The 24,903-nt window shown below is 36.1% G+C and overlaps 3 protein-coding genes across 3 annotated transcripts in view; 2 read left to right on the top strand and 1 right to left on the bottom strand.

Moving 5' to 3' along the window:
- Positions 1-65: 65 nt before the first annotated feature.
- Positions 66-4,360, top strand: LOC145230313 (uncharacterized). Its single transcript, XM_080095706.1, has 9 exons — positions 66-146; positions 421-591; positions 1,397-1,513; positions 2,405-2,562; positions 2,911-3,020; positions 3,302-3,447; positions 3,546-3,629; positions 3,839-3,955; positions 4,186-4,360. Exons 1-9 carry the CDS (start codon positions 80-82, stop codon positions 4,206-4,208), a joined length of 993 nt encoding a protein of 330 aa, XP_079951832.1. The 5' UTR covers positions 66-79; the 3' UTR covers positions 4,209-4,360.
- Positions 4,361-6,263: 1,903 nt separating this feature from the next.
- LOC145230053 (twinfilin-1-like) lies at positions 6,264-13,158 on the top strand. The gene is made up of 9 exons (XM_080095419.1): positions 6,264-6,437; positions 6,597-6,677; positions 7,503-7,672; positions 7,930-8,025; positions 8,360-8,464; positions 8,998-9,123; positions 10,091-10,241; positions 10,740-10,861; positions 11,756-13,158. Exons 1-9 carry the CDS (start codon positions 6,413-6,415, stop codon positions 11,900-11,902), a joined length of 1,023 nt encoding a protein of 340 aa, XP_079951545.1. The 5' UTR covers positions 6,264-6,412; the 3' UTR covers positions 11,903-13,158.
- Positions 13,159-14,113: 955 nt separating this feature from the next.
- LOC145230171 (uncharacterized) overlaps positions 14,114-24,903 on the bottom strand; it is a 44,834-nt gene continuing 34,044 nt past the window's right edge. Inside the window, exons 42-55 of the mRNA XM_080095552.1 lie at positions 24,549-24,660; positions 23,848-24,009; positions 22,340-22,522; positions 21,200-21,322; positions 20,260-20,450; positions 19,583-19,771; positions 18,694-18,874; positions 17,872-17,983; positions 17,224-17,372; positions 16,190-16,363; positions 15,432-15,491; positions 15,082-15,204; positions 14,891-14,985; positions 14,114-14,297 (exon numbers count right to left, since the gene is read on the bottom strand). Of these exons, the coding sequence (XP_079951678.1) occupies positions 14,238-14,297; positions 14,891-14,985; positions 15,082-15,204; positions 15,432-15,491; positions 16,190-16,363; positions 17,224-17,372; positions 17,872-17,983; positions 18,694-18,874; positions 19,583-19,771; positions 20,260-20,450; positions 21,200-21,322; positions 22,340-22,522; positions 23,848-24,009; positions 24,549-24,660 (1,914 nt within the window). The 3' untranslated portion in view covers positions 14,114-14,237. The remainder of the gene's footprint in view (positions 14,298-14,890; positions 14,986-15,081; positions 15,205-15,431; positions 15,492-16,189; positions 16,364-17,223; positions 17,373-17,871; positions 17,984-18,693; positions 18,875-19,582; positions 19,772-20,259; positions 20,451-21,199; positions 21,323-22,339; positions 22,523-23,847; positions 24,010-24,548; positions 24,661-24,903) is intronic.

Below are 24,903 nucleotides of genomic sequence, written 5' to 3'. Positions count from 1 at the left end.
ATTGATGCAACCGAAAGCGTCACCAGGCAGTTAAACTTTGTGGCCTATTTGTTGTTTAGGTTTTAACAATCAGGTTTGGATGATGCTGCTAAAGTATCTTGTTCTACTTGGATTCCTTGCAAAACATTCCCTTTCCCTTCAACAATGTAAGTTTTGTATAAAACCCCAAGTTTCGCGATGCAAAATCAATTGTTGCCACATTGCACAGAAAAACTTTAGTAACTTGTTTTGTAAAGTACCTAAATAAGCGTACATTGTTAGACAAATTTGTCATAAAAAGTGCAAAACCTTTTGCAGCACCAAAAACTTTAGAGTGTCCCAGTGACATGCATAAAACACATAAAATCCACAAATAACAAAAACATAAACATACAATAATGAACTTTTGTACACTTTTCATGCTTAATTGTTTTTTCCCAGTGACATGTGACTCATTGTTCTCAAGCTTGAGTGCTGGACCAAAGCATGTTGTGAACTGTCCTAAAAACTGTCTCTCAAGCACAACTGCCGCGAAGCCATGTGGAAACGGAATTTCGTATGGCGGCACTGGAAGTATATGTCTGTCTGCAATTCATAGTGGAGAAATGACAGGTGTTTTTTTCATTTTTCGTTCAGTGATCGATTACTTTAAATTTTAGCCAAAGCAGCATTGTAAGTTGGGCCGGGTTCGGGTTTTAGCCGGGTTCGGGCTTAGGTTTCTTCAAAAACGGTCTTGATTCGGGTCTGACTTCGCACTCTGTGTCAGCCTTGTTTAGCTAAGTAGCTAATTTCTGGATTATTGTCTGCTGTGTTTATGGTGTTGCCTGAGACATCTTTGTATAGGCCTGTCAATCAAAATTTCTTGCCTAGCCGGGTTCAGGCCGGGTTTCGGGTTCCAATTTCAGGCCCGTTTACAACTCTGGGCCAGGTACCGCAGAAACGTATTTCAAAACGTTGTACATCGACCAAGACGAGTTAAATTAGCCTAAATAATGCTTCGAACATGTATACAACATAATGAATGAAGTTATGAAACTTTGTTGTTAATTCGACCCGAAATAAGTTGTTGTGTTGTCACGAGAAATAGGAAGTATAGCAATAAACTAATGGCGGTTTAAAATTCTGGTCAGTTGAAACAAGTAACACCGTACAGCGACAAAAACATTTGGTCATATATTAACGATGAATAGTTTGAGTCATGTGTTTTTGTTATTGACCACTTTTAAAAGAAACCTGAAGTTTATAAACTGGTGTTGGTGTATGAGTCTTCACCTCTTTTATTTTTTCTACTTAATGGGTTGGGGGTGGATGTTTGTAATTAACAAGCTGTTAAGTTGGCAATATAGAAACAAGGTTACAAAAAAACTATTCGTTTTTACGATAGTGGATTTAAATACTAAAGTTGCCTGCTTTGCAGATTACGGTGGGGCCTTTACCGTGTATAGAAACGCGGTTTTCAGTAACTTCGTAGTGATGACCAAAAACGAAGTGACAGGCACGTCATGCACTGCAAATCCAACCTACAGCTTCGTGCGTAAGTATTTTATTCATAGGTTTGTGGGTTATCAAGGTGATTGAGGTAAAAGTTTCATACACTATTTTAACATTTTAAACATCCTTTAAGGCTGATCTGAGCACTGAAGTTCTACCTTCTGTTTACACGGTAATCAATTTATGCGAAACACTGTTAACTTCCTTATGTATATTTTAAATGCATATAGACCCTGTTTAACTTTCATGCAACCCGTTTTTCCACTACAACGTCCCAAATGCTTGGTCAAAGAAGCTAAGTATCTTATTCGTTCAAGTTTGAAGATAAACCACAAAACTTGCGAACCGAACAAAGAAAAATCTTGTTTAACCTTCGATAATTGGCAATTTTGGGGGGACCGCGAAAAGGTTGAAGTATTCTATAATCTTGTTTGGTGTCAGTTTGTGCCACTAAATACGTTTAAATCACAGTAGAATTGAGAATCGACTGTATCCATTGCTAAACAATAGCCTTTATTGCATAACAATTAACAACAATCCAATTGTTCGCGTACAATTGTAATATTTTTTGTCTTGTCTGTGATGTCATATGCTGTCTTTGGATCTTTGTTATGCGCAATTTTGCATAACTAGCTAAAATCTTGCAATCAACTTTCGTTTTTCTGAAATACACATTTGGGCTTAAGGACCGCGAGCCCTCGAAATAATGGCAAAGAGACCGTTTCGAAAAAATACTGAAAAAGTTTGAGAACCACTGGTTTAGAGCGAATACCAATTTTTAACAAGTGATCTGACCACATCCTAAGTAATCTTGACATATTATATGAAACCAAAAAATGAATCGGCGAATTTACAAAATCATATCTACTGAAACACTTTTTTGTATGTCTGTTATTAATTACTAACTTTTTACTCCGGCTTTTCTTTTCGATAGCCCCATACGTCCCATGTCCAGCCGGGTGGGTTAAACACAATTCCTCCTGTTATTATTTGTCTGGAAACGACGCGATCAAACAATCATGGACCGATGCTAAGAAAACATGCAAAAATATGGGAGCTGGGCTTGCAAAAGTGACATCTGCAGATGAAAACGTATGTTCTCATGCTGAGTAAAACTTTTCAAATACAAAAAAATCGCTTCATAAATTTAATTTCAGATATTTTTAAACCGCCTGCTTTATTTTTTTTAATCATTTTTTAGTTACCACAAAGTTTTGTAAGACAGTTTTGTTTTTGAGTTTAGTAAAAAAAAAGCATTCTTAATCGCTGCAAAATGCAATTTTGCATCCAAAATTTAATAATAGACATGTTTATTATTTTTTTAGAAACACTTTTTCTAGTCTAAACATTTCCAATTAATTTTTTTGCTGCCAATTTTAGCAAATTCTAAAATAAATATCAAAACAAATATCTAAATTATTTGTAACTTGTTTTACTCAGACATTCCTTTACAACCAAATCTCTGCCCGTTCTAAGTATTGGATAGGCGGAAGTGATATAGCCAAAGAAGGTCATTTTGTTTGGAACGACGGGACAAATGTCACCTACAAGTAAAAAATAACAGCAACTTGTTGGTGCCATTTATTGCAACTTATTTTTGGCCGTGTGGAGGGTTAAATGTAACATGATATTGGTTCCATTGTTGTCCCGACCACAAGCGTATTTCTTTAGCATACTTGTTTTTGACAGATGACTTTATATCATTTTTGGAGTAGTATTGAAAAATTAGCTTCTGACAAATTTCATTAAAGTAAGGCGTAACTTTTGCATGTTTTACAGTGAGTCAAAAAACTCACTTTACAAACAAACAATCAGTGCAATTTTGTTTCAGGCCATTTTTCCCACCTCAACCAGACAACGCTTGGGGTAATGAAGATTGCCTTGAAATTGTTCAAGATCAGCAAGGAAGATGGAACGATTTGACCTGTACAGACTCACAATACTTTACTTGCGAAAAGCCTGTCGCACCAGTTGGAGGTATAACAGATTTTTATGTATGCTCACCAGTAATAAACATTTTGCATTGTTTATGTTTTTAAATGTGAGTAGTGCAGCTAATGGCATTCTTTCTTTAGTTACTCAACCAGAAGCATCAACAACAGTATTTCACCGTGCCTCTGAGCCTGGAGTCGTATGTGCATTACCTTCAATGTCCAATAGTAGGTTTTTGTTTCAATCACAAATGCGTATTTTGCAGTTGAATTAAAATCCAAATCGCAAAATGGCAATTTGCTGCCAAATATGCTGTATTAGAATACAGTAATTGTAGGTATAATAGTTATTTTGCATTTTAGCTTCAGCTTTGCTTAAAAGAATACAAAACAATAACGTTAACAGTGGCAGAAACACTTCTTCTGTTACGTCACAGTTGTCAATGATTGCGCCACAAACAGATGTTTGAATGGTGGAACATGTGTGGACATCTCCAATGGATTTTACTGCACTTGTAAATCTGGCTTCAGTGGTGGATTGTGTCAAACAGCAGGTATAACTCCCAACGTTTTGCTGGTTTTAATGGCAAAAAAAGTGGTCGTAGAGCATTAGAGCAAGTAAGAGAAAGTGGCTGTATCGCTTTTTTCATGTAGAGTATTGTAATATATTAATTTCGGGACACAAAACGATACATAATAATAGAAACACTGCTTTAGTGCCACAGGGTCAGAAAATGGCTGCAAAAATAGTGTTTGCCGTAACAACTTGTTCCTTACATTTCAGCTACCGTCTTAACTACCCACTGATCAACATTCTCCAGTGAAAACTATACAATGTACACGGATCTTTTATGCTAAGTCTTGTATTATATACTTTCTTTTGACACTGCAGATTTTCGGGAAAAACATTTGTGTTTAGAAGCTACGAAACAAATGAGTAATTTTTGTGTTTCCACAAGTCTGTATAATAACGCAAATAAACTTTTTGGATTTGAGAACCTATAGTTGTGTAAAATGTATTTGGTTGCATGCCAACCTTTAATTTCAACTCTTTTGTAAATAAAAGCGTTAACGATTTCCTTAGTAGTTTGATGTAAACGTCAATTGCAAGTTTAATATGTAAACTATAATTTTAGTTTAATAAGGAAGCCACAAACATATTTAAATTAGTGATTTATTAAATCGGTTAGACGCAACAGCCATAGAATGAGGAACAAAGTTAATTTTCCTAAACTTACCCGCCATTATTTTCTTGTGCGAGTTAAATATATTTGCCGGCTTGGACAACACAACCTATGCAGAACCAGTAGCCTATATAAGCAGTGCTCGTGTTAGTCAACAAAGTTAAATGAAGCAATCCACTCCAAGGCAAATGCAAAATAAAGACAGCGTTGTTATAACGCCTTTTTACATTTTTAGGACTGTAAGCGCCGCCATAACATTTCACCATTCGAGCTGACATCTTGAATAGTATGTAATATATCTTTCTGCAATGGGTACATACAGGACATTCCAGAGTGTATTTCCTTCTGTGAACTAAACATATTTGGGTAAACAATGTAAATCCAACCAACATATACTTACTGTTGTATATAATTACAGTTTATTGTCCAGCATCTGTTTAAATGCAGCCTACGCCAGTATGTCTGCCATATTCCAGCTTAATCAAGTCCAATTCTTCATCCAGCTCCTGCTTGAATGCAGCCTACGCCAGTATGTCTGCCATATTCCAGCTCAATCAAGTCCAACTCCCACGGTTTAAGAAAGCGAATACACGGTGTCGTTAGGTTTAGTACCAAATCTAATGTTCACATAAAATGTAAGACACCAAAACACCCTTACCATAACTTGGTTTGAAAATCCGAAAAGAATAACCTTGATTGGTTTACCCAACAACCAGTTTTTTCCAAACTATCTATTGATTTGTTCACATCCACTGGGGATTCGCTGACCTTCACCTAAATACCGGAAAATGCAATGTGTTTCCAGTCTCCAGTATAATAAACATGACACTAGGCAAAGAAACAATACTTGGCAAAGAACAATACATTTAGAACAAAAGCTTTTGGTCTTATAATACAATAACACATCTGTTTCTGACATAAAATTACTAAACATCTAAGAAACAAACAATTAGACTAAAAAATGCAGCACTTGCTATATATTAGCTTGTTTCAAAGCTTTCTGCAAGCCTACACCCCTTTCTACTGATGCAGGGCACCGCTTAAAAAGCGAGAAACGCCTCTAAAGCCTGTGGTTTGTTTTGTAATTAAGTCTGCGGTGCGCTTGCCGGAGATAGAAATAACATTCTTATACAAACCTAATACCTTAGGACCTAACCTATTACAGTTTTGTCGCCATATTACAAAGGCAAAGAAGCCCACCAAATTCGGGGTTTAAAACATTTCTAGTAGAATAAGTCCATTAGCACATTTCGAGACGTAGTAAATGCTTTTGGCCATCCAATCAATACAATATTTGTTATAATGACGTGTCAGTAAAGGGGACAATAGTTTCGAATACTAGTAACTTGTAAGTTGAAAACCTTATTGAACCAAACCTTTGCGAACTAAAAAAAAAATTCTCCACTAACCATTTTGACTGTGTCATGTAAATATATTTTGGAGTTTATTTACTCAAGACATGACGTTCACTGGTCAAAGTAATGTGTAACTGTTTAAAAAAATGCTTGCTTGTGAAAACAAGTTTTTATTTGTTTTGCAAAATTGTGGTGTTTGGGCTTCATGAATTTTTTATTCAAGTGCCGGTTCAAAAAGTAAACTTCAAGTCGTACTTTTACCGGTGGTGTAAATTTGTTAAATGTTTTTAAATGGTGACGTTATTTTGTTGAACTTTGAGGTGTCATAAGTCAACCTGTACTTTTATTTCCGGAAAACGAAACAAGGAAAGTACAATTGAGTGTTAAAAATAGAAAGGTCTCCAATAGTTTAAACTGTACACAGCGTTTACAGCAAAAAGCTGTCAGTAACCCACATCTAACATCGGCTAGAATGTCGCATCAAACAGGAATACAATGTAAGTTTACTTAATTTGTTTGGCCAAGGAAAAAATTTATTGATACGTTGTTTACTGTACAAATTTACTTTATTTAGCAGTGTATTGTTAAATAGTTTCTCAATGTTTTTGTTGTTAGATAATACTTTTGGATCAAAGACTTTACTTATCTTTTTGCAGGTGGGGATGAATTAAAAGCAATTTTCAGGGATTGTACAACTCAGGGAAATATTCGCTGTGTTCAAATTTTGATTGAAAATGGTAACAATTTTACTACCCTCCACTTACATTATATATGTACCAAAAAGCTTTGTAATAATAAGATTAAAAAAGGTTTGAGATGAAAAAATAAATTCTTGCTAAAGTTGCTAACACTACCAGGGTTCCCGCGGGTATGGAAAACCTGGAAAGGTTATGGAATTTAAATTTGTATTTTTAAGGCCTGGAAAAGTTTTGGAAAAAGCCAACTTTTGCGAAAGTCCTTGAAAAAGTATGGAATTTGGCACCTGTTTTACCCTGAAAACGCCTGATAGAGATGGGGAATTTCAAATTATGTAACGTTTGTATATATTGCAACAAATATATGGTAAATTGGTTGCATATACCAAAGCCTCTTTTCTGGTTTTACTATGGGAAATTTTTTCGATTAAGGTTATGGAAATTTTTTTTTTTTTTTTTCTTCAAAAGTTTTGGAAAAGTCATGGAATTTATTAACGAAAATTGCGCGGGAACCCTGCACTACAAATGTTCCAAGTCTATAAACCTAAATACTGCACCATATTTGCAAATAATACTGCACTGTATTTGCAAAAGATAACTCAATTCATTCTTTTACTTCATAGATTATAGGTTTAGTTAAGTGACATATTTAGGGTTTGATTTTGTATGATTGTTTGAAACATTCAGAGTATTTTTTCTACTGAAGAATAAATAAGACAAATAAAATTGAGAAGCCCTCGCTTAAATGACTTGTTGTGTACAACTTTTGTACTCATGCAAGGACACCATGAACCAAGCAAGTCCATTAAAATCAAATATTTAGGTCCATAGGATTGACAAACATAGTCATAGAGTTTGTACTTGCAGAAACTCTTGTGCCAAAAGCGTTTGCACAAAAAGAATCTGATTCATGGGAAGATGAATTTGATAAATCAACAATGCCGTATTACAAAGACAAACAGCCTTGCTATGTTCTTTACCAACTTGATTCCACAGACAATTGGTTGATGACTTCTTATTCACCAGATGACTCTAAGGTAATACTGTGTAGCATTTTGGTAAATTTTTGTAGGGTAGCAATTCAATAATGGTTTGTTATGCAATGCACCTTGTTTTGCACTGTGGCATAAGTTTTTGAGAACATTTTAACCTAACTACTGCAAAAAAACATTCTACAAAACAAATTGATGTGATAACTTCAAATTTTATGTTTTTGCGGTAAATTCGGGATTGAACTTTGCATTTATCTGTCATAAACATACTTTCCATTCTGCAAAAAAGTAATATTTTTTAGACCCGTGAAAAGATGCTGTACGCTGCCACCAGAGCAACCCTAAAAGCAGAGTTTGGAGGAAATTTTATCAAAGAGGAGGTCTATGGAAACTCTGTGGTATGTAACTTTCACTTAAAACTTAAGTAGAATAAAAAATATCTAAACATAGTCTATTAATGTAAACAATATGTCCAGCTGCAGACAGTGTTTCGACCATATGAGACAGGCCATATTGGCTAGTGTAGCCATACAAAGGGACTCTTGTTGGGAGTAACAGGCTAAAAAGCCATGCCTCACTTATTCTGTTCGATGCCACAACTGGGCATAAACCGCAGAGGAAACTGGCTCACTTACTGTGGCGTATCATTTATTGGCTTGATGCTTTTGCAATTTGACCAGTTTTGAGGTCACTTTTTTCAACAATGAAACCTAACAACTTCCAATTTTATAGGATGACGTATCTTTGGAGGGCTACAAGGAATATCTCAGACACAAGGCAGCTCCTCCACCTCTTACAAATGCAGAGGAAGAACTTAAAATGATGGATGCAACAGAGGTACGTGATTAGCTTATATTCTTATAGTTAGTAATCTATCATGATGCACACATACTGTTTTTGGAGACGTGTAGGGCAATGTTTTTATTTGTGTCCGGTGTAACATACATGTTTGTTTCAATGTTTTATATAAAAGCGAGGATTTATCTTTGTTAAATTTGCATTTAAGGTAAGTGTTTAGTTTCAACCTGGTTGACTTCAGTGTTTTTATGCACAAATAGCTTAATATACTATTTAAAAGAACTGAAAAGTTGTTTTCAAGTATTTTTGGGGTATACATTTTTAGCCATGCAAATTTATTATTAGTCATTCAGTATCACGACCTGCAGTATAGTTTGTTTATTGTGTTTATCTTTTTTGAAGAGTATTTGTGTTTAGACAAAAACTTACATTTAATAAAGAACAAAACTTTCGCTGGGAAGTATTTTTTATGCAGTTTTTAGCCATGCAAATTCATTCCTAGTCATTGGGTGTAATGAACTGCATTATAGTTGTTTGATTTTTGTACATTTGTTAAACAAGTGTGTGTTTAGACAAGAACTGCAATTGGAAACTCCACACGGCAGCAAACAGTTCAAGGATTGACATTTCCAATTGAAAACTGCTTGGAACAAGCGTTTTTAGAATTTTACGAAGGTGCTATCAACCACATTGAAATGGTAAAAAAAAAACTAAATTTAAATTCACCATGTTTGTCCTGCATGTTCCAGTTCACTTGTCTCTGCACTATTCATAAATCTTACAAAAAATAGTTTGGGACCAGTTTGCTAACTCCGCTAAAACTAAAATCAAAGTATAAACTACTTTAGTATTATACAAATCAAATATTTTAATAGTTATTGATTTACATATATTTGCATGTTTTATTGTTCGCATGGGCACATATGGTAATGATCTGAATCGTAAGTAGTAGTGCAAATATTGAAAGAAAATAAGTATTTGGTTGGAAAACTTAAAGTGATTGGTATAGTAAACAGCTCTAGGGAAATTGTATGCTTAATAATGTTGAGATCATTCAAAATTTGCACCACCCTAAATATGTAAATATAAATAGAAGTATTGGTAGTTAAATGAAAATTCACCATTATGGTCAGTCAAATTTCTCGAAAAATGTCAACTTAATAATATTGATGTGGCATGCAATGTAAACATTAGGTCATTGGTTTCTGTGAAAATTTACGCAATCAAAATAAAACTTGTGACCATATTAATCACTTCCTATATTGGTGTTTGTTTTAAAATCAACCTCCTGCAATCTAAGTGACATGTTGAAAACCATGGTAAATGCATATTGTTCAGTAAAAATAAATTTCAATTTGTGACCAACCAAAATGCAATTGTTCAAAATTGTCTACAATTTGCATGAAAAAATTATTTTACTTGATGTGAAAAACGCTAAAGAGACAAATTTCTATACATTTAGTAAATAAAAAACACTGCCTGAGTAAATGATATATATTTACTTTTTTTATTGATATAGAATCATCAGAAACTGTTCTTCTAAAAAGTATAAAATATGAACCAATTAGGTGTTTCCTAAAATATTCCAAACGCTTTTTGTTTACTGTAATATTGTCATAACCTTTTGTCAAAACAGGTTAGAACAATATGTGTTATTTTTTGTAGAGCATTGATGTTGACACAGAAATAATCATGAAGCACTCGGCGCATAATATTTCAGCCGTTGAATTGCATGGATTGATATCACCTGAACGGGCAGGATACCATTTGTTTAAGTACGCACATCGCCATAATGATGAGGATTTTGTCACCAACTGTGAGTGCAACAACCTTGTGTGTGATCTTTGGCAACATTTTACAATGTGCCTGTTTGTTCTGGCTTTTTTTACCAGGATACGTTTGGTACGTTTCCTTAAAATATGCTCTTATACCACCTTTAACCAGACAGTAGGGATACCACCTGTACAATACACTTCGTTGCATCATAAATGCATCAATTGCAAATGAAAAAAATTATGGCATAAGGATACCCCATGATCAAGATGCCTAATCTTATAATAAAACCAAAGGATGCTTGCATACCACATGAAAGGCTTACCACAATTTGGGATCCTCTATCTAGTCTAAACAAAAAGTCCAATTTACTACCTCAACTTTAAAGCTGTATATATTTACAAAACCTTGTTTAGGGAACCATTAATAATAAATGCTTAAAACAGAGGTAAAGTAGTAACCACACAGCAATTCTCTGCCAAAAAAATTACTTTTACGGTAACAACTAATGACAGTGAAAATAAATATTGTTTCTTTTCAGTTTTCATTTACTCCATGCCTGGTTACTCAATACCAGTGAAGCACCGCATGTTATACTCATCATGCAAATCTCCATTGATGGATACAATTGAGGAGATCTTCAAAATCAAACTTGACAAAAAGGTACACTTGATTAATTTATAACTACACTACACTATAAGTCTGTTAAATAGCAATTAAAATTTCTAAAAACAATTTCCTTGCATTAAACTGAATTGTTTTTTTCTAATATTCACAGCTAAAATTTTGATATTTAGTCTGTGATAAAAGGTAATTTGCAATGAATGGAATTATCTGTATATTTTGGTGTTTCTGAACTGTTTTAATTCAAAGATCTATTTATATTCCATTTTTAATCTGAACACCAGCAATTTTTAGTTTACTCACAATGCGCCACACTTACTTTCTTGTGTACTCCCATCACAGAATGCTTTGTAATACATATAGAAGCAGCACATTTAATCATTATTAGGGATGGGCCGAGCCGAGCCAGAACCCGAGTACTCGGTACCGAGCATCGCTGTTTTTAATGCTCGGTGCACGGCCGAGCAGTTGCACAAACTTATACCCGAGCGTTAAAATTGCATATTCATGCCCTGCTAACATACGAAACTAGTGTTCTGAAGGGTGTCTATGAACAAAAACGAATGATTTTGTATTGGTATTAAATAGTGGAAAAACGCGTACTTAAAGGGCATGTACAGCTTAATAAAACACCACCGGTGACATAAGAGACTTTGTAGAGCTAAAACGTAGAAAGGGGATTTTTTGTGACGTCATAATGCACCGAGCGTGCTCGGCCCAGCACCGAGCATTAAAGTGAGATGCTCGGTGCTCGACCAAACAGATCATTTGCAGTTTTGGCACATCCCTAATCATTATACACCAATTTGTGCCCTCCAAGACATTTCAACGTTGTGTGGCTATGTTTTCTTTCACAAAAGCGAAATAAACTCAACTACCATATGTTAAGTAGGAACTATTAATTAAATTCCACAATTATAAATTCCTTTCTAGTTGGAATGTGACGCCAAAGACAAAATCACGGAGGAATATCTTCGCTTGGAGGTTCACCCCCCAGCTACAGACACCAAACAAGCTTTCAGTAAACCCAAAGCCCCAGGCCGTCGAGCGCCCACCAGGAGACCCAAAAATGGGGTCTGAATGCTTCTAAAATTGGCATGTTTCATTTTTCACAGCAATATTAATCAAGTGAGTGTTTGATACACTTGTCAAAGTAATTTTCAGCCATTTCGCATGGCGGTATGCTTGAAAATGCTGAACAGTATGATTTTAAACATGACTATGATAGTCTTACAGTGTTTTTGTAAATTTAGCACTTTTGCATGGTTTGTTTTACAAATGTCTTAAATTCTAGTATGCATGATGTGTTTTTGCGAATAAGTTTTCGACATTTTGCCAATTTCCTAATTCAATAATAATATTTATTAAACACCAGCCTCTTACTACTTAGATGTACAAGATGAAAAAGCAACATTCAGAAATAAAATAACATATTCTATAGCTGGTGTATGTAGTAGACGTCTAAGCACTTTGAACAACTGTAGCGATGTATTTGGTGTTAGTACTATTTTTATTAATTATTAACCATCCAAAATAGCTAAACCAGGGTTGTAAGTTAGCCTTAGCTTTTCGGGTAGGTTGCTTGCTTAAGGTTCATTAAAGCTGGCTCAATTTGGGTATCATAAAACACTCTGCCTTGTTTGTATCATAATTTTAATTGGTTTCTGGCCTAATTGGTACCACTTCCACTTTTTAGTTTGGGACTTGTACTTTTGGGTTTGGGTCCCAATTTTGGATCCACTTACAGCTCTGTTACTCACTCCATTTTGAAGCGTTTGTTTAAGACAGTACCACAAAAAACGCATTCTATGCCTTGTCTCTGTTATTGCTAGCTTTATCTTGAACATACGTTTGTTGGGTCATATAAATAAAATCCCACTGTTTAATTTAAGGCCTTCTAAGCAATCTTAAAACTTATGAATGAAGTTGAGATTTTTTCCATGTATACTTGTCCATGCTGCTTAAACATGTTAAGAGCCTATATTTTTGATCCAAAATGTTTCGTATATTAGTCAATGTCACATCGTATACGGTAGTTTGAATAAATCCAATGTACTTTTTCTTTTACGCCTCAATTCAAATTTCATTTAGTCATTTTCCATTCTAACCTATAATTAGAACTATATTGTGGCGTTTTGCCAATAAGTTCTACTTCCAATCTTATAATTTTCACGGTGCGAATTTTGTTTTGTACCATTTAGTACTTCTAGTATAATGTCATTATCCTTAAACCTGTTTTTTTGATTCTAGCATATTCAATGGCTTATCACTCAGTTATTCTAGTATCCTAGCGCATGTGTGCCCGCTTGATCGCCAAATAAATTTTTGTCACGCTAGTTAAGTTGATTTCGGTCGGTGTATGAAATCATTCTGATGCAATGCCTCCAAAAATAATCACCAAGCCGGAAATAGCTGCTCAATGTTCGGAAAATCAGACTTTTGATTTGGGCCTGAATTTCAACTAGGAAATATTTGTGTCGTAATATTACGTTGGTGTATCCAGTTTTCGGACCGATTTTGAACTTTTTTGAAAAAAGTCTGGATTTGGGCAGATTTCAGATTCGGGTTTAAGATTGAATAAAACGGGCTTGATTAGGTCCTGGCTTTACACATTCGGGATCATTTGTACGTAAATTTCCCGGTGGTAAATCAAACTTCGGGCCTAATTCTGTCTTTAACAAAAACACATGTTCAGGTTTAAGCTTGAATAAAACTGGCTTCAGAAAAATCACCTAGTAAATCTAACCTTTGGGGTTTAGTAAAAAAAATAGGGTTTCGGGCTTGTACTTTTGGGTTCAACTTAGATACGCAGAAACGGCTGGTGAATTTCTACACAACTCATTGTCTGCAGTTGCACGCCTTTCTAGGGTAGAAACAAGAAAAAATCCCTTCATGACAGTTTCAAATATTAAACCCATTCAGTGCTCAGCAAACGGTGGGCTAAAGCTCGAAAGTGTAACTTAACCAACAGTTTGTCATCAAAAAATTGAACATTATTACACATGGGGCGTTTACGGTGGCCTTGCCGTAAAACCAAACACAAATTTTAGGTTAAAAGAGTTTATAGGTATTACAAACGTTTTAGCGTTCCCTATTTGTTTCTGATAACATTTAAGCTTGAGGTAGGCTATGCCACCGAATTTGAAAAAAGTTTTGTAATAGTAAGATGATTGAAAAAAGTCTTTGGAGCACTGGTACCTGCAAGCCCTATGAACCGAATTCAAAAGCAAAGAAAGTATTAAAGATAGTTATTCGTTGGCTTTTTTTCAGCATTTGGTCTTAGGTGAAGATATGTATGCTAGTGTTGTATTTTGCGGAAAGAACACTTGAATGGAAATAATTGGACGCTGAAATGTGAAATTACAAAAGTACAAGTAAAAACAACCAGTAATACAGTAGTAAGAAAGGAGTGTGATTATATGTCGCTGTGGTCCAATGTTGCGCCCATATCCTTCTCATAATGAACAGGAGGGGCCTAATTATTGAAAAGAACAGTCAAATTGTAAGTTTCCAAACAAGTTTCCAAAATATTACTATATTTTTAAGTGTGCGTGCTAAGTTGCTTTGAATTAACAAAGAATCCTTTAGGTAATTTTTGATTTGATTGTATTCACTCACTTGATAGATAAAAGATATGATAAATAACTATATTTATGATTTTTGTTCAGTGCGCCGCAAAAGAGTTATTAATTTTGCAGCTGGAGTGAGGCAGGGTTGGGAAGCAAGTTTTTAAAAATTTTACATTACGATCTACGTTTTAAAGTAAGTTATATTGAATTCTTAATACTAATTCCTAACCCTAATAGCCCTAACTGTCGGCATTTTTAGAAATATACCGGCTATTGTTCTTGGCGCCACCTATCGAAAATTAGTTGTATGGCTGACGTGAGTTATAGTGTTAGTAGATTTTCCCATTTAACAGGCGTGACGTACTATGATTTATACATGAGTGTGCCGTCATCGCTGGTCTGCATCAATGCTTCAGACCTGATCCCAGTTATGAATTTATATCTCAACTCAGACTGGGGCAGATTGAAGCTCGATTACAGGTCATATGCAAAGTCTTACCTCTTTACTTGAACTAGAACTTTCTTCTGGGTTGTTTCCAGCAAGGGAATATAATTTATTGACGATACCAGTTGGAATTTCAGACGCTGTTTCCGCTAAAATACAGTAAATAAAAACATTCAAATGTAGTAAGCTGAATTCAAACTGCAAGATTAACTTGTGGTTGCTGCATTGATCACAGACAAACAAACCGATTTTCGACGCAGTTGACTTGTTCCTGTACATGTAGACAGCCAGACCAGCAAATAACAATACAATACATAAGACTCCAATCACCACACCAGCTATCACTGCACCATGGTTGTCGTGTGTCTCTGTTGCAATAAATGAAAAAAATAACATCTTTAGTTTAAAATGTTCTTTAACATACTTTTTCTTGCTATTAACCGGATTATTAACGATAACGATAGACTATAGTTTGTTTCAGTAGGTAATCTGCGATGAAGGAAATTGTAATTAACCACAAATGTCTAAATAGAGTTCACAGTGAAACGTTTTGAGCTGTATTTTAGTGTTTAGGTAATATCCTCTCTTCATTTACCTTCCGGGGGTTTGGGTGTGGTGTAGTGTATAACGTTTCCGTCAGAATCGGTACCAACCACTGCGTATAAAGAAAATAGCATGTTACTTATATGTAGTCTGCATAAATCTTATGGCGTGGCATATAACATGGCATTTTAAATATGCAGGCTGTTAGTTTAGTTCAAATATGACCAAAAAACGAAACGTTTTGTGACAAGAATGTTAGGATTTTTGTCCAGATAAAAATTGTGTGCGATGGATTTTAAACAAAATTATATTATAGGTTTTACTGTTCCTTGTATTTTCAGTTTTACTGTTTCCGTGTATTTTCAGTGGCGCTGCAACCGTTTTTAATTTTTTTCAAAGAAAGACTAACGTAGACCACAGGACGAGCTGTTTTTGTAAACGTGCATTCTGGTCGCCTATTGGAAACTTTAAACTTTCACTTTTTTTCATTTCTGCACTAGCCCTAAATGCGAAATTTGAAACAAAATAAAACAGAAAAAAAATTAAAATATTGTTTTGTTGAGTCACGTCATGTTTTAGGGTTGGATGACGTAATACAGTTGAGCATGACTACGCTAAAATCCCATTTTGGTCGCATTTGTAACCAAAATTAACCTTAAAGGTCACATTAAAATCGCAAAAACGTACTTTGGTGTGTATTGTCATCACTCATCACTTCACCAAAATGTGGGTCAAAAGTAATCAGTTAGTGTTACGCAAGCTTTACAAGTTAAAAAAACAACCACCCTTATGTTAACAACACAACCGTACCTTTAGGAGCCCGACAAACGTAACCATGACCATCCAAACACGAAATATCGTTCCATTTTCCACTACCACCATACATTTCCACACAATCTTCGTTCGTGTCGTGTGCATTGTTGGGTTCACCTTCGTTCCAGTAAGTAAATGAAACGGGCCGATCATCAATCCACGACCAGCCGCCTAAGTGTAGGAAACCTCGGTAAAGAATTAGAACAAACTCGAGGTATTATGATTTGTAATGTGGTAAGACTTGAACTAATCGACATCGGGTATCCGGACCTTCGCCTATTCCGGAAAAATTTTGTGGTCCAAACGGATCTGGATTAACCGAGGTTTACTGTACAGTGGTTACAGTTGTTGTTCTTTCTGTAATCGGTTCTTTGGAAAATCTTCCAACAAAATTGGGCTGTTTGGATTTATGGTTTTTAAAACACAGAGACATCATTTGGGAAAAAATGAAACAGGGCGCCAGTTGATTACAGTCACCACATGTGCTATAGCTTTTTTTTAACTTTTCGACCCAAGGATGTGTACTATTACTAATTAAGTTGTTTTTTTGTTTGGTTTCTATTGAAAATTACTAAAATCAAACAGATATTATTTGTTTTTTCGAATAAACATTCCCATTTGGCCCGAGTTGTAAAGTGGGGTCGATGCATTATCAGCCCGACAACGCTCAACAATGAGACAACAAACACCGTATGACGTCACAGACAAAATCAACCACTATTACGCCAAAAACAGTTGTCTTTGAGTTGTATTACAAGTTTGAAGCCGAGGAAAATAAAAAATGCCACGAAACGAAGTTTAGAAGCTTCGTCTACAAAAACAGGCGACCCAACTTTAGGTCACAACCCATACATAAGGAAACACTGTTATAAGATAAAGGTTATACAACCGAGGTAAAATGTGGTAAATTAGATGCGTTTTGGGTCTAAAATTAGCAAACAAAACGCTCCAGAAATCAAAGGGATGAACGAAAAAAACATGTTGCTATGGTATTTGTTTAGCTTGTTGAAAAAAAATTTGGGTGCACCGACCTTGTCCATTGCTTCGTAATCCAATCCACAACGTTTCAGTTTCGTTGTACCAACTCAGCAGCCATTCGAGTTCATGGCGCGATGTGAAACTAGCAAGATTGCCAGCATATTCTGTGCAGGCGAACTGGGAATCAGCCCAACTCAGTGCACTGTACAAAAAAGCAGAAATGAGTTTGTTGGTGCATACTGTTAAGGCTATGTCAGCGGGCCGAACCCAACACTGCATACCACAATCCGGACTTGTTTTATCATTCCCGAATTAGTAATTAAACTTAGGAGTTAAATTTACTAAGGTGTAAATTAGGGCCGAACCAAGCACTTATAAAAACTTTAGCGCGAACCCGGCACGAATAACATTGTATTTACCCTTGAATTTAACGTAAGACTGATTTGTGGCAAAGTACTTGAGTCCTTAATTAGTCTGTTCTGCTCCAGTTTCTAAGCGTTTTTTGATGTCATTTTAAACATTACTGCCTGGTGACCAGCTGATTTGATACAATGCCTGCAATGGGCCTGAGTACTATAATTTAACTTTAAAGTGGTGTTTTTCGGTTTGTATAAGTTTAAGTTGACCGAATTGTTTCAAAATGTTGTTGCTAATCCAAAATTTTGCTTTATCGGTTATTGTAAAAGAAAGTTATTACTTACTCGTTTGCTCCATTTAGAGTGAGGAAAGTTTTGACACAATATCCTCCATATTCTTGCCATGTATTGTCTGGACATGAACCTTCGATGTAACCTGGAGTCGGTGGGATTTCCTCTGAAGTTAACATAGGCGGGGTTAATGAGGTTTTTATACTAATTACCAGAAACAGTTACATATCTGACGCCACGTTTCTGGACCTTTACCTTTTTACTCAATTAACACTAGATTTTTCACAAAAATTGTCTACATTATATCACCCGACAAAAATGTTGCATTGTATAACTGGGTTCGTATTGTCTACATTTTTTTTACAAAACGCCAATAGGTGGAAAATTCCGCCCAGGCTAAGGATCTAAGTTGGTGGTTCCCAACCTATATCGACGAATAGCAATTCAAAACATTTTCATTCCTCCCCAATAGAATGCATAGTTGATGCTAAACCAGGGGTCGGCAACCTTTAAGACGGGACGCATGCCAATTTACTTGTTATTTCCATGTGTTAATGACCTCGCGTGCCAACGTTTTTCTAAATAATAGTGGTTCGTACCAGCAGATATCAATACTAAAGAAAAAACAGAGTGTTTTTTGCACGTAAGGCTGAATATTAAGACCATGGCATGATAAAAACTACAAACAGGCAGTGTAACAGGTTAAATTGTTACTTCAATATAGACACGCAAATCGGTTGGCGTGCCCTAAAAAACAACCTCGCGTGCCAGGACTCGCCGACTCCTGTGCTAAATCATACAACGATCAGTTCATTTCGATTTGTGAAAGAAAGCATAGGACAGAACTGCACTAAAGAGGATAAAACAAGTACATACCTGTTGAGGTTTTACATACGGACGGGTATGTCTGGCTACAATCGGCTGTCAGCCATTCTGAACCGAACACAGAATCCGAGTTAATGACACAAGCTTTTGTGAGATCGGAAGTCGGTTGGTTTTCACCCCAGTTTGAAATCCACACAGGCCATCCATCGACCCATATCCAATCTTGTGTGTCCTGTAATCAAAAATTTAAACTTATTCGGTGCTTGTTTTTTTTGCTGTAAAAAAAAAAAAAAAAAATGTTTTTTTGTAAACACTGTTTTGTATTGACACTTAGATATCTCTGTTTAATTTAAACTTACTTCGCTCGATAAAAAATGCCGCTCCTTTCAGGGTTGCTAGTCAGGCCAAACATTTTGGGTCGGGTTCGGTCTTTAATGTGAATAAAACGGACTTAATGCGGGTCTGAATTTCAACTAATCACATTTGTGTCATAATTTTGCCTTGGTATATCTAAGTTTCGGGCCTAATTCAGGCTTATTTTTGTTAAAACTTTGTATGCGGAACAGGTTTAAAGCCTGTTTACAGCTATGGCATAAATGGATGGATCAAGTGACTTCAATTTATTGCATAAAAATAAGCGTTTATCCTTAAAATCTAGGCATCACTTGTTAAACATAAGGACTAAAGGGCGCAAAAGGGCCCTTCCCGAATCTAAATTTAAAGTCTCAGTATTTTGGCAACCAATTGGCCGATTGGTAAAATACGCCTGATCAATACACACGTAAAAAAATACTGCTCGTGCGCGAAAAAATACTACCCGTGCGCGTCCTGAGTTCGAACCCCATAAAAATAAATGTCAGGCTACAATCGGCCCCCATAAAATAAACTAGACTAAAATATGGAACAAGAAAGCAAGTATTTCAGACATATCATCCCTTACCGGGTTAAGCCTCATTCCGAGCCACGCAGTTTGTCCCTGTAGGTAACTGGTGATGAAGTGTTGGTCGAACATCGACTGCAAACTCGCAAGTTCCGATTTCATGTCGCGGCAATTTTGTTGGGCATCTTCAAACGTTCGAGGTGTCGAATCCAGATAATAACACACGTAGTTGCCGTCCAACGTGTCGTACTAGACACAAATAATACAATTATAAATATAGAAGAGTAATAAAAAATACCGAATCCAGGAGTATTCGAATCTTAAGTATCCGAAACTTGAAATAAACTTTTTAAATCATCGGTAGAGTTGGAATACTGAATCCAGAAGTATTCGAATCTTAACTGTTTGAATCTTAAAACAAACTAATCGAATCCTTGGGATTGTATATTTTGGATTTAAAGTCATTATTCTAAATATTTCTAGTATAGAAAACTATTCTGAATTGCCCAACCCGAATTGGAAATAAATTTATGCCCAGTTGTGGCAGATAGTGTGACATGGCTTTTCAGCCTGTTACTCCCAACAAACTGGAGTGTAAATGGTTACACTAGCCAATACGGCCCATATCTTGTCACCAGCTGCACTGATGATACCTTATAGGTCGAACAGTGTGCACTGTCTGCAGCTTACTTATCACAGTAATGAATCAAAACATAAACAAAACAAAACTTGTATACCTGTGTCCACCCACTTGGGCAGTTTTTGTTGTTGTTAAGTTCACCTCCCGGCGTTATACTGGGATCTTTTCCCATGGAACAGATAAACGGAGTAACACCGTCACAATTCTTATCGTTCCACCTTCCAGCAAGTGTTTCAACGTGATACATTTCACCGCAGTTTTCTTCCCCATTATGGTGATTCGGTTCGCCTGAATACGTTGGTTTTACGTTTAAGGTAGCTTACAAAACGCAAAGCGCACAAACAACTGTTTATTTGGAATGGCAAGGTATATAAAAGCATGAGCCATTTACATGATAAGCTGCGGATGTGCACACTGTTTGATGGTACGATAAGGTCTGATCACTGCAACTGGTGACATGACATTGACCATATAGGCAGGTATAGCCACGTTTTATGGTCAATGTCTGGTCACCGACTGCACTCATGAGGCATCATTGACCCAAACCATGTGCACTACTGTATGCATCTTTTGTATCGTCCAAGGCAATTCGGAAAAGTTCCAAAATAATGGAAACAGTTTCTTTTTGCCAATCGTTCAAGGTCTTGTAGTATACTATCTGTATAAACTGTGTGCATTGTCGGCGGCCTATTTATCACTTAATTGCTTCATCGCTTTTATATTCCTTAAATACAGAGAGTAGGTAAAAATATAGTAAAAGGAACATTTATGGATTTTTTTGTAAAATAATGGAAAATATCGTGGAAAGTAAATTTTCGATTTTTCATAATAATTGAAACAGTTTTTTTGGCCAAACGTTTAAGGTCTTGTACTACCTGTACAAACTGTGTGCATGCATTGTGTTTTCAAAATAACGAGAACAGTTTGTTTTTGTTAAACTTTTAAGTCTTGTAATATTCCATCGCTCGTGAACAAAGCTTCAAGAAGTCAACTTTGTGACGCGTGACGTCAGAAGTGTGAAATAGACTTTCACGCACCTGTGTTCCAGTTCGTATACGTAACTTCGTCACCGTTCGCCCAGCTGTAAAGTCCCCACTGGGTGTCGCTCATACCAATCCAGAGGTTGTGGTAAGCACGGATGCTTTGTGCTATGATGAAAGCTAAAAAGCGAAACAAAAATAGATACACTAAGATGAGCATACATTCATACTGGCATCAGCCGTGAAGCATTCATGCAGACCAACGGACACGGCACACTCACACATAAATTAGAGTACGGCAGGCCCATTGAAGACGTTTTAACGATTAAGGGGATCACCACTGAGCTTGTGTAGCTCAATTAGGGCCCAAGTCCCGAAAAGAATCCTGTCGTGGGTTCGAATCCCACTGCAGGCTACAATTTTCTAGTATGTGCATTGCCATATGGAAATGCATTGGAGACTTTCAATGAGCCTGGCGCACTATAAAAAAATTAACAATCTAAAATAAAGGTATATCGTTTCATGATCGAATTATCTAATTTTATGTTTTTACATATCCCTATTTTCTACAATTTTAGAGCGTTATGACACAATTTGCAAGTTTTACACATAATGCGTTTATTGAAAAAAAATAATGGAATAATCAAATTATTCATAAAAAACTGTTTTTATAATCGTTAGGCATAGAATTTAATGTACTGGAACCTATTTCGACATTCCAAACCATTTAATAAAAGTCCAAACTGAATAATTTGTCAAATAAAACATTTCGAAGGGCAGACCAACATATAGACATACGGGGAGTATGGAAGTACCTAAAAAATCAATACACACCAACTTTCGTGTAAAAACTAAGCTTAAAATGACAAACTAAATGTGGCAGAATGTGGATTTGAATCCTAATCTAAATTAAAGACAAGTATTTCAAATCTCTAAATGACCAAAAAATGCTCAAAAACAGATCAAGTAATTATAAGCTCAGATTGTTTCAACCTATAAGGTCTCATCAGTGCAGCTGGCGAAAAGACATAAACCACATTGGCTAGTGCAGCCATCCTACGACACTCCAGTTTGTTGGGAGTAACAGTGTGCACTGTCTGGAGTTTATAATTTATGAGCTTGATAATTTAGCAAATCATAATTAGCTTGCATGTAATTATGGTTAAAAATCAACAACAAAACACTTTGGAAACTTACCGTTTTCGTATTTATTGTGAATTGAAGTCAGTGCTCCTCCCTTGCTCTTGCAATATTCAACAGCACCTCGCCACGTGGCAGCGCAGTCCACATTATCCGTGTCAACTGGGTCGCATACTCCCGCTTCTCCGTGTATTTGATAGCAGTAGTTACTGTACATCAGCCAATCCGCTGGACAACCACCTACAAAACAAGTACTTGATGGGTCAGTTATCGAGTCCTGAGGTAAAGGTTAGGGAGATTTTGATCTTAATTTTACTGATGATTACAAAAGTTTTGTTAAATATTGGGTATGTTTTATGCTACCAAAATGGTATACAGTACGCAAGTCCTATTCGAAGCGGTTTTCCCTGGCGTAATATGGTTTATACTAGAGATGTACCGAATATTCGGTTTGCCGAATTTATTCGGCCGAATCGGCCATTTTTGCAAAGATTCGGTTTCGGCCGAATAATTTGTTGCGATTCGGCCGAAACCGAATCTTTTGCGAGCACCCATTTAAAGCGTTAAACCTGTCCTTTCTTCTTAGTACCAACGAAAATCGCGTCAATCATTATATTTTTTAACATATTGACGCTTTTCCCACTGCAGACAAAAATCAGTAATTCATTGTCGGGTTGGCAATCATGCTTAAGGCAATGTTAAACCCCACAGAACTAAAATGCAGACGAAACACAACCATTCTGCACTAAGTGTCAAGTAGATAAACTTGTGTTTTCATGTCAAACGCGTAGCGTACGACTTTGCGTGACGCCATAAATGATTCGGTTGATTCGGCCGAATTTATTCGGCAAAACCGCCGAATATTCGGTTTCGGCCGAATCGAAATTTCGCCGATTCGGTACATCACTAGTTTATACATGAGTGTGTCGTGATTGTTTGTCTGCATGGACGCTTCAGGGCTGATCCCAGTAATAAATGTATGTTCGTATTAGCGAAAAAGGTTTTCTTTTAGCGTTTCTGCAGTTATAATTGGTAAACAAGGGTCTTTCTGTTTTCGGGTTCATAGGAATACAACCAAGCTCCCTTAGTACACTAAGGATCAATCTGAGCAATATTAAATGTGCACGTTGTGGTCACACACCAGTTTACACATAGCTTATGATTTAATGTGTCTCGGCATACGCACAAGCTCCTTGCATATATGAGAACCATTGTAAGCAACATTGGATGTATATACACGGGTTTTGGATTGCCAGTGCTGTAATATATTTTAAATATAAATAAGTAGCTAGTTTTTGGACTTATAATCTAATGCTCAACAGCCCCAAAACGTCGTGTTTAAGCTATTATCTATGGTTGTTCACTTTGTACCTCTTCTTTGTTATAGGCCTGTCATTCAAACTTTCGGGCCAAAACGGACTTCTCAAAATCGATTCAGGTTCGGGCCGAGTTTCGTGCTTCAAACCCTAATTTCAGGCCCGTTTTCAAGTCTGCACACAGTCACACATTGCACTGAAATAACTTACATGCAAAACACAGCAACTGGGATTAAAACAAGCACCAACCTGGCCATGGCTGTGTTGGTTGAGGTGGGTTTGGTGGAGCGCCGAGGTATTTCTTGCAGATATATCCTGAAAGTTTAAGACCACAATTATCATCGTTCCATCTTCCATGGTCTTGTAGTGCTGTGACACACTGCTCTATGCCAACTGCGTCGTTAGGCTCCCCTGCAGTAACAAGATAGGTGTTAAGCAAGTTGGCACATAGGAAGGGTAGTGTGCGGTTGGGAAAAAAATGTTTTTAAAAGTATAATTTTTGTGTTTTACTTAATGAGTTTTTTTAATCATTTTTCATTTGTTATAAAGCAGAAAAATAGAGGTCTGCAAAAGGCATCTTCGTCTTATCAATGCTCCTACCGCAAACTTCTTTATAGCGTCTGAAACCGACCACTTCGTTAATGATCGATAGTTCTATTTAACTTGCGTAACATGTTACTTAATAAAAACAACATACAAGAGCTTGGTTAAGTGCAACAGCGGTTCGTCCTATCTGAAATATTACATAGAAAACATTGCGAAACTTGCAAAAGTGGCAGAACGGTAAAGATAAAAATTAAGTTACAGAGCGTCTTGTGGAAAATTTAAAAGCTTCCTTCAGAACACAATCATATATTTTTCTGAACATGTAATTGGTGATGATTTGAAAAAATTGCAAACATGAAAATAATACCAATTCAGAAATAAATGAATGAACAAAAATTACGAACCTGCACTCCAGTTGACGAAATCTACTGGTGTATCATCAGACCATGCATACTCCCCATTAACACCACCAGTTTCCCGAAGTCCGATCCAGAAACGACTCACGCCAGTCATACCCTGCATGTAGAGAGTAAAATTAATAATCGCAAGAGCCGCAATACATACTTCCAATCAAGTTGGATTAAAAAATCGAGCTACTTTTAGTAAAAACTTGGATTAACTCTTAGTTGTGACTCGAATTACTTCAGGTAAGTGATAAAATTACTCCAAGTAAGGGTTTGGAATATTTTACTCCAAATAAACCCGATTTACACTTAATAGGACTCTAATTTACTTAATAAAACCCACAGTTCAGTTAAT

This window comes from Phallusia mammillata, chromosome 5, assembly GCF_965637545.1.
Source record: "Phallusia mammillata chromosome 5, kaPhaMamm4.hap1.1, whole genome shotgun sequence".
NCBI classification, from domain to species: domain Eukaryota; kingdom Metazoa; phylum Chordata; class Ascidiacea; order Phlebobranchia; family Ascidiidae; genus Phallusia; species Phallusia mammillata.
The sequence above is the reverse complement of the archived record's forward strand: the minus strand, read 5'-3'. Positions and strand labels throughout refer to the sequence as shown.